This window comes from Pinus tabuliformis, chromosome J, assembly GCF_031772625.1.
Source record: "Pinus tabuliformis cultivar Carrire ecotype Pingquan chromosome J, CPIR1, whole genome shotgun sequence".
Lineage (NCBI taxonomy): Eukaryota > Viridiplantae > Streptophyta > Pinopsida > Pinales > Pinaceae > Pinus > Pinus tabuliformis.
Genome location: NC_142295.1, coordinates 1,390,028,063 through 1,390,037,179, shown reverse-complemented (window position 1 = coordinate 1,390,037,179; position 9,117 = coordinate 1,390,028,063). Strand labels below are relative to the sequence as shown.

At 37.7% G+C, this 9,117-nt stretch overlaps 1 protein-coding gene and 1 pseudogene across 1 annotated transcript; one reads left to right on the top strand and one right to left on the bottom strand.

Moving 5' to 3' along the window:
• Nucleotides 1-405: 405 nt before the first annotated feature.
• On the bottom strand, nucleotides 406-1,568 carry LOC149232542 (la-related protein 6B-like; annotated as a pseudogene).
• Nucleotides 1,569-6,061: 4,493 nt separating this feature from the next.
• LOC149232541 (clavaminate synthase-like protein At3g21360) lies at nucleotides 6,062-8,314 on the top strand. Its single transcript, XM_089376508.1, has 3 exons — nucleotides 6,062-6,473; nucleotides 7,029-7,279; nucleotides 7,720-8,314. Exons 1-3 carry the CDS (start codon nucleotides 6,102-6,104, stop codon nucleotides 8,063-8,065), a joined length of 969 nt encoding a protein of 322 aa, XP_089232634.1. The 5' UTR covers nucleotides 6,062-6,101; the 3' UTR covers nucleotides 8,066-8,314.
• The last annotated feature ends 803 nt before the right edge of the window (nucleotides 8,315-9,117 follow it).

Genomic DNA, 9,117 nt, shown 5'->3' with positions numbered 1-9,117 from the left:
GATCTAATGAGTTTAACTCATTTTCGAGAATGTGACCTTGCATTTTATCCTATTTTCCAAACAATTCTTCCAAAATTTTCCATACTTCATTTGGAGTTGAACATGATTCAACATGAAATAGCAGTTCCGGAGAAATAGATAAACATAGGATGCCGAAGGCCTCGTCCATGCAATTGAAATATCTTGTTTTCTCCATTACCGATGTTGGTTCAACTTCCGTTGCCATGGTTATTCGAAACAAGCCTCTACTTCTAAGATGAAGTTGAATCTTTGGCTTCCATTCGAAATAATTATATGGAGTGAGAATTGCCGATTGTGGAAACTCCAATTTAGACTCCATTCTTTGTTGTTGCTTCAATCTTCTGAACCTGCAAATAAAATTGTTTGTGCACTGATTACAAATCCCTATGCTCTGATACCATGTAAATGTCCATCAGCATTATCCAATTGTCGTCCTTTTGTTGGGTGTCCATACTTACCCATCCGCTTTAAAAGCAGTTGCACTCGAAGGCCACTTCTCCAGTTTCCTCCATCATTTAGATCAGCAACATCTTTCTCAGCTTGTTCAACAGTCTCATACTCCACAAGTGCATGCAGCTTGCTGCTGACAAACATATCATTCTTGTGGGCCTTCATTGAAACTTGGCCCGAATCATATCTTTGAGGTTGGAAAACATGCACAAGTTTTACATTGCCAACAACACCAAAAAGTTTCTCCAGATTTTGGATAGAATAATCACTGGGCAGATTTTCTGCAACAACAGTGCGGGACTACACCTCCTCAATGTCAGTATCTGTCAACGGGTGAAGTCTCCTCACTTTCTTCCCATCTTCACTTACAACAAGTTGTGAAGATGTCCTCAATGCAGCTGCCACCAAAGAATGATTGCTAACAAGGCTTTTTACTTTCCTGAAAGATGCCACAACTGGAATAGGAACAAATCCTTCTGGATCCTTCTTCACAAACTTCATCAAATATTTGTCAGTGGGCAGATTTGCATCACTAAAATAGAACTCAACCTGCTGCACGACCTTTTGTTTCAATTCCTCGGTGAGGATGGCCTTTGAGGAATGAATGGGGGCAGCCGCACTCTCCGCCTCGGACGCCAAGACCTCCTGCTCAAAAAACTGCTCTGGCAGTGGACGTTCAGTAAAGCTTGGCAAAATCGGTCCTCCGATGTGAGCGGCAGCTTGCGCTCTGGGAACAAACACGGGAGCTTCAGCGTTAAGCTTGCTCGACGACAAGCTTTTCTCAAAAAGAGCGGACGAAGACGAAGATGAAGACGAATACGACAACAAACTTTTTTCAAGAGCAGCCGTCAAAGAGGACGACGACGCCTCTGTGCTCGCGTTGGAGTTCTCAGAACATTTCCCTAGGAGACCGTCGTCCATTGGGGTTTCGACCGAAGAAACTTCTCCATGGATTTCCATGGGTTCCGTATCGATGGAGGGTTGATTTTTAGAGGTTTTGGAGTCGTCTCCCACTGGGTCCGCCATGGATCCTATGCAAACAAACCTCAGCTGCCTCAGATGTGCCCACGAGATGTCTACTGCATTTATCGGGCAGTCCACAGGAAGCTGAGGTTTGTTTGCACAGGATCCATGGTGGAGCCAGTGGAAGATGACTCCAAAACCTCTGAAAATCAACCCTCCATCGATACGGAACCCATGGAAATCCATGGAGAAGTTTCTTCGGTCCAAACCCCAATGGACGACGGTCTCCTAGGGAACATTCTGAGAACTCCAACGCGAGCACAGAGGCGTCGTCGTCCTCTTCATCGGCTGCTCTTGAAAAAAGTTCGTTGTCATATTCGTCTTCATCTTTGCCTTTCCTTTTGCATGCACAGTAAGTGCATGCACTTTGGAATTTTTAAGTGTCCCCATTTTAATGAGCTTATCTTGCTCATGCATCAAAAACTGAATAAAAGAATCCAGTGAGGGCATCTTCCAATCTGCACCAGTTGCAGATCTGACTGTGTGGAATGTAGAGACGAATACTGCATACTTTGGACCAAGTTTTGATAAAATGGAAAGAATCAACTGCTTTTCTTGCTTGGATTTGTCAATCCCGCATCCTTTCAGCTGAACCAACAAGGCTTTATACCTTGTGAAAAAATCTTGAATGTTCTCAAAGTTTCTCGGATCTAATTTCATTTGGAGTTGAACATGATTCAACATGAAATAGCATTTCCGGAGAAATAGATAAACATAGGATGCCGAAGGCCTCGTCCATGCAATTGAAATATCTCGTTTTCTCCATTGCCGATATTGGTTCAACTTCCATTGCCATGGTTATTTGAAATAAGCCTCTACTTCTGAGATGAAGTTGAATCTTTGGCTTCCATTCGAAATAATTATATGGAGTGAGAATTGTCGATTGTGGAAACTCCAATTTAGACTCCATTCTTTGTTGTTGCTTCAATCTTCTGAACCTGCAAATAAAATTGCTTGTGCACTGATTACAAATCCTTGTGCTCTGATACCATGTAAGATTTTTGAGATACACAGATCTAGATCAACAAAACAATAAACAAGCTTGCAAGAGAAGGAAGGAACCGAGCAAGAATTGAGAAAAGAATGAAATTTGATTCTACAATATTAGTTTTAGAATAAATACATAAAAGCAACTAAGTTAAGCTTAGTTGTACATGCAATAACTAAAGCTAACTAAAGCTAAGTGTGCTTTATCTTATGTTAATGTGTACATGTGCAACATGCAAGCAATAAGTTAACTGGAGCTAATCTAGGTGCATGTACACCAACACAGCTAGTCTAAGTGCATGTACACCAACAAATTTTCTTGCTACAGTTGTTTTGTGCGCTAACAAAGGTATACAACGTTTAACGTTGGGCAGAGTAAGTTATGCAACTCTTGACGTTTGTTGGACCTACGGACTGTTGTGGCGTGAAAGTCATTGCCTGAGTGCATCTGAGGAAGCCAAGCCTGGTTGTGACTTGTTGAGCCGTTGAACTATGTGAACGCCAATTGGGAGTGAAGCCAATCCTGTTGGTGATCTGTTGAACCGTTGAGTTGCTTGAAGGTCGTTGAGTTTTGCAGTTGCCAACTAGTAAATTTTTTGGGCCAGTAGTGGACCAGCTAAAGGAGACTGAATATAAAGAATTACGATAGTAGTGGATTCGAGCACAAATTTGTTGGAGACATAGGCCTATGTTGTAGGTGTGTGTTGCATTTCTGAAGCTGAGTCGTCCAGGTACGAGTTTAGATCCTCTTCTTGTAGATGCGTAGATCGTCTTCTTGACGCTGTTGGAATCTGTAGGAGCACAAAGCCTGTGTTGGTGAACCCAACGTTTTTCTGTTGGGCCAGCTTGAAGCTTGATAGGAAGCACAATCCCCTCGCGTTTAATTTGCTTGTGGATTTTCTCGGCAAAAAAAAAAAGAAAGAAATTGTTAGAGCGATGTGGGATTGGATGAAGGTAATAAAGAACGAGGTGATCTTGTCCACTAGTGCACTAGTTACGGAAAGTAGCGTTAAGCCAGTGTGGAGCACCAGAACTAGAGTTGGAGTGTAGCTGTAGAGAGGAGTGTGTACATTATTCAATTTTAGATATGATCGATCATGTGGTATTCCTTAATTTATAGTCAGAGGAGCCCCTGGAGTTGGAAGAGTTGTTGGTCGATGACGTGGAAAGGTTGTTGGAAAGCGCTGGAGTTTGTCCAACATGTGGAACGATATGGAGCGATGATGACCATCAGAAGGGCATTGGTAAAGAGGTGGTCATGCATGCAACACAGTTTCCTAATATTATATCTGACAAATGTATTGTGTTTGGAAATTTTAACTCCAACGTCAAAGATAGCCATGATATTTGGTTGTTACTAGCAAGAATCCTATGTTTCAATTTAGCGCTGCACACATTGTGGTGAGAAGATTAGTGGAGCTGAAGAACTTGATTGATCTCGACTCTCTAGAGTTGCGACCTCTAGAACCAGAACCTAAACTTAAACTTGAAGATGGTGCAAATGAGGATAGATTTATTGTTGTCGTTTAGGATACTTGTCCACAAATTAATAAAGTGCAGTATGTTGAACTCTACCACTGCATTTAAGGTGCTTTCGTACAGCCTGGGACACGATCTCCAATGTTCTTTTGTTGAGGTGCTAAGAATGGTGTTGAGTGAAGGAAACCTAGAACCGAATAGTGAAAGAAGCTACAAGCTTAATGGGCACTAACTGAATTGGCACTGTTGAAGGGCTCTAGTGTTTTGCATTCCAATTTAATTAAAAGTGTTTAAAAATTGTTAAGTTATTAATGTAAATTTGGTTGAAAAATTAGATGTTGTGTTGTTGTGGCCACACTTTTGTCTATTCTCACACTTTTGTCTGTGTTGGAATTGGCCATTCCGAAAATAGACTAATTTTATTTGCAGGAACTATTGACTACCAGATATGATGAAGATATGACAAAGAAGATGAAATAAGAGGCTAGTTGTTGGAGCGATTAAAGTATGGTAGACAAAAAAATGTAAGTTTGTGTGATTTAGTGTGAGTTTGTGGGATAGACTCACTAGCATGTTGAGTCACATATCTTAATTGTAAGCAAGTCTATCGTGTTTTAGTCACACATCTTAATTGTAAGAAAGTCTATGGTGTTTTGTAGTGGTCTTTCTAAAGTGTGTACCTAGTAACTCCATGAGTTGGAGTGTAATGTAACCTTGATGAAGCATGTGTAGTTCGTGGTAATCTTAAAATCATTTTGGAATTGAATGTTTGTGGTAATCCAGAAACCACTTTGGAGTGTAAGTTTGTTGTAAGCTAGAAACCACATGTGTGAGTGAAGTGGATAGGGATTCTTGTAGGCATGGTTTAGGGTCAACCGACAAAACCGTGGGCATGGTTTAGGGTAGAGCATGGTTATGGGTAATACTAGGAAACCCATGATGACGATGATGGAGGGGGATTTATAGGTATAGATATGAAGATAATGGTTAACTAAACCATGTACATGAAGGACATCTTAGTAGATTGGTGGTTGTAGTAGTTGGTACTCATGCATCCCTGTAGATTGTTGTTCCTTTATATCAATGTGGGCATATTCTTTTTTGATCATGTTTGTAAACATGAGGACCACAATTAGACTTTGCTGTTTGAGGTCAAGACAAGTAGTCATTAAAGGGGGGACATGAAAAATATAATTCCTACTTATGTTTAGTGTGGTCATCAATTCTAGAATGACTTTGTTGCTATTAGTTAGGAGTTTGTTGAGGTCTAGTTGGTTGAGAGATTCTTTCAAACTAGTTAGCCTCCTAGATTGGTGTGTGTTTGAGATATTAACTCAACCAAGAGATTGTATGTCCAAGATAGATTAGTTATCTTGAGACATAATTTCATGTATTTATATTGTATCAATATTTGATGTGAATATACAATTTTGAATGCATTTAGAAATCTTAATAAATAGTAATCTACATGACATTGTATTATGCTAAAGCTACATAACACTTTCAAATTGTAATCTAATTAAATATTATAAATTACCTTATTCAATGCTAAGTTATTAATAATGGCTAGAATCCTAGACTAATTATATATATTTCATAATTATATCTGTTTTTAACTTAAACCATATAGGGGTTGTGTAAAGAGGTCACAATTTCATTGGGTAACATTCTTGTTTTTTTAAGAAATTCAATTTTGTGATGGTGAAAATGGATTGAGTATAATAAAAAACTTTAAAGGCAACCAAAATCTTAAAGCTTGGCAAACATAACCAAAATTTCTAAAAATTCCTACTAAAATTTTTCAAAATCTTACCAAAATTTTGCCAAATTGTGAACTCGTTAGACTATGGCAACGAGCTAGTGAACCATGCCAATTAGAGTTGAAATTTCACAGGAAAGTTACACTGTAACGCCACGTGATGACGCAGTATCTGACAGATATAGAACGTGGATGACGTGGGAATCTGATAGAATTACCGAAAAAACCTTCAAAGCACGTGAAGGGCGTGAGGTACGTTTGGCAAATAAATCACATGCGGTTTAAATGAGAGGACAAATGGTGATCGAAGAACAATCCACTATATATGCAAAACAATGATACTGTAAAGATCCATCAAACGCGCATTGTTAACTGCGCTGTAATGGAGGAATCGCTCTTCTTCTTTCGACAAGGGAGGATTTCCCAACAAGAAGTTCTGGAGGATGGCGGCCTCTTCCCGATGGTTCTCCTGCCCCCATCTTCCGATGAAAATACGTTTATTGGTCCCTTTGTCCATGCTATCCAACAGAACAGGGAATGGATAGACAAACAACTAAAACGAGTTGGGGCGCTGCTCTTTCGGGGATTTCCCGTCAGAAGTGCAAGCGATTTCAATACAGTTGTTGAAGCTTTTGGATGGGAAGACCAGCCATATCTGGGGTTAGCTTCCAGGACGAAGATTAAAGGAAGGGTTTATACTGCAAACGAAGCACCTCTGCATCAACCCATAAAATTCCATCATGAGATGGCTACGGTAATCTGATCCAACCCATTCTATTTTCTAATTTTTCTTAGAGTAATTATCACTCTCACTTTATTAGGAATCTATTTTCTAATTTTTCTTAGAGTAATTATCACTCTCACTTTATTAGGAATCTATTATAGGGACTAACAGTTATTTTGGGATCTACCCTAGAAGCTCAAAGCTTTTCTAGATTGCTGATTTGTAGAATATTTGGTAATCAGATGGATATCGATGGGTTTAAGGAATTAACAATCTAAATAAAAATGCTCCTAACATAAGATTAATTGCTCACTCAAAATAATATATTGGTAAACCAGATTTGAAAGTTTACTAATACTTGTGATTTTTAGTGTAATCTAAAACCTCAACTTGGGCAGATTAGATTCATGAATTATATTTCAAGAAAATATTTGAGTAATTGTCATACCACTTTATCGAGAATCCTGGACTCTCAGCCACCCTAGAAACAGGGATCGGTGCAACTGAAAACCTCAACACTCTCCTCTTTTTTTTGCTCTTTCTAGTTCTTCAAACTTATTCTTGGTATTGTCTTTTACTGTGCAGTTTCCTGTGTTCCCTACCAAATTAGTTTTCTTCTGTGAGGTTGCGCCTCCAGAGGGCGGGCAGACAGCAATCGTATTAAGCCATAAGATCACCCAAAGAATGGAACAGAAATACCCACAACTTGTGAGAAAAATGGAGGAGGAGGGACTCATCTATCCATGCAGCGTTCCTCAGAAAGACGATCCTCACGCCGTTTTAAAGGGCTGGCAATCCCGTTTCCAAACGAAGGACAAACAGGAAGCAGAAAAGAAGTAAGAGCGAACTTCAAATGAGTATATATTTATCTTAACTATGTACAAAATGAAACTAGTTTTAAATTTTTAGTCTTGCTTTAAAATTAATCAAGAGACCTCTTTCTTTTCAATAATTCTTATTCCTATTCCAGATTGGAGGAATATTTCACAGAGCTCCCTTTAGTTATTCTAATTTAAATTGGAGATTCCTAAAATACTCCAAAATTTGATAGAGAGGAATGAGATGAAAATTCAGGTCATTCTTGTCAATCAATTTCATACAATATTTCCAGAATCTGTAGTCCAGTTATATTCAATTCAATATCCCTTCTCTCCCCCTCTAAATTATACAAACACCTGACTTTTTAATGCAATTGTCCACTAATATTGTTTTGATTGAAATTTGTCAGTAGCCTGAGAGGAAATTGATGGTCATGTCGCAATTTTGTTGCTTCCAGGGTTGCAATGCTAGCTGGCCCAATATCCAAAGTGAGATGGGCAGATGATGGCGGCATGGTTTTTGAACTGGGGCCTATTGCTTCTATCAGAACAGTTGAGGGAGGCGTATGCAAGAAGAAAGCGTGGTTTAACCTAATAACATTTGCAGAAACTCCTCCACTGCTGGGAGACGGTTCCCCTTTTCCTGAAGAAGCAATTGAATCAAGCGTCCAAATAACTGAAGAAGAGTCCGTGGAGATCAACTGGGAGGTTGGTGACGTGATGGTGCTGGACAATCGCCTTGTACAGCACGCGAGGCGCCCTGCAACTCCACCTAGAATAGTGCTATCAGCCTTCTGCAAATAGTACTACTACTACCCAACATCGTTTAGCAATTCTGATTTCAATCTTGGCCACCGATTGTTCAGAACCTGCAACTTCTGAACAATTAACAAAAGCTACATACCTATATTGCATCATATAATTTAACCTAGCGGCCCCACCTAGAATATATGTATGAACACGTCATTTAGTTTTGCTATGTCAATGCAAATATCATACAAACCAGGACGAAGTTATTATATTTTCTTTTATAAATTGGAATATTGATAAGTATCTAATCGTTCTTTATGTTTATTTTCGTTTAGAAATCAATTATATATGTATAAGTTAAAATATCGTGCGCAATTTATCTTTAAAAGTAAACAAAAAAAATAACTAAATAAATAAAATAAGTTACACATAATATATAAAAAGATAAGATACACAATAAACAAACAATATATTGCTCATCACATGTTGAAAAGACTAATAACTCTTTAAAGGTAAAACACACAAAGTGAAAGTGGTGCCTTTGACTTATGAAAAGGTTAATAATTGTTTTTGAAAAACCAGCTTCCATTTATCTCAAAAATACTAAATAAAATAAGATACACATAATATATAAATAAGATAACTTACACAAAAATATATAAATAAACAAACAATATATTACTTATAAGGTCATATCACATGTTGAAAAGACTAATAACTCGTTAAAGGAAAACCACAAACTTAAAGTGTTATCTATGACTTATGAAAGATTAATAATTTTTTAGAGGAAATCCATACAAAGTTAAAGTGGTGACTTTGACTTACTTCTAAATTTGGATTTAAGGAATCTTTAATCTCGGATCATAATCATGTGAATTCAATTATTCAATAATGCACACTTATGCGTTTAAACTTAGGTTTTTTGTTTTGTTTTGTTTTTTTTTTTTATATTTATTTCAAATACAATAGTATTTTGATATTTATTTAACCTACAAATTTTTATTGATATAATTTTTAACTAAGTGCTTTATATATATATAAGCGAATTAAGGTATTTTTAAAGGGAGTCACAGATATATTAATAAAAATAAAATATTTTTAAATAA

Excerpts from the sequence above, each read along its gene's own strand:
- LOC149232541 (XM_089376508.1), top strand. The coding sequence starts at position 6,102 with ATGGAGGAATCGCTCTTCTTCTTTCGACAAGGGAGGATTTCCCAACAA. Across the intron at positions 6,474-7,028 it reads TCCATCATGAGATGGCTACG|TTTCCTGTGTTCCCTACCAA; the intron begins GTAATCTGATCC and ends TTTACTGTGCAG. Across the intron at positions 7,280-7,719 it reads AAACAGGAAGCAGAAAAGAA|GGTTGCAATGCTAGCTGGCC; the intron begins GTAAGAGCGAAC and ends TGTTGCTTCCAG.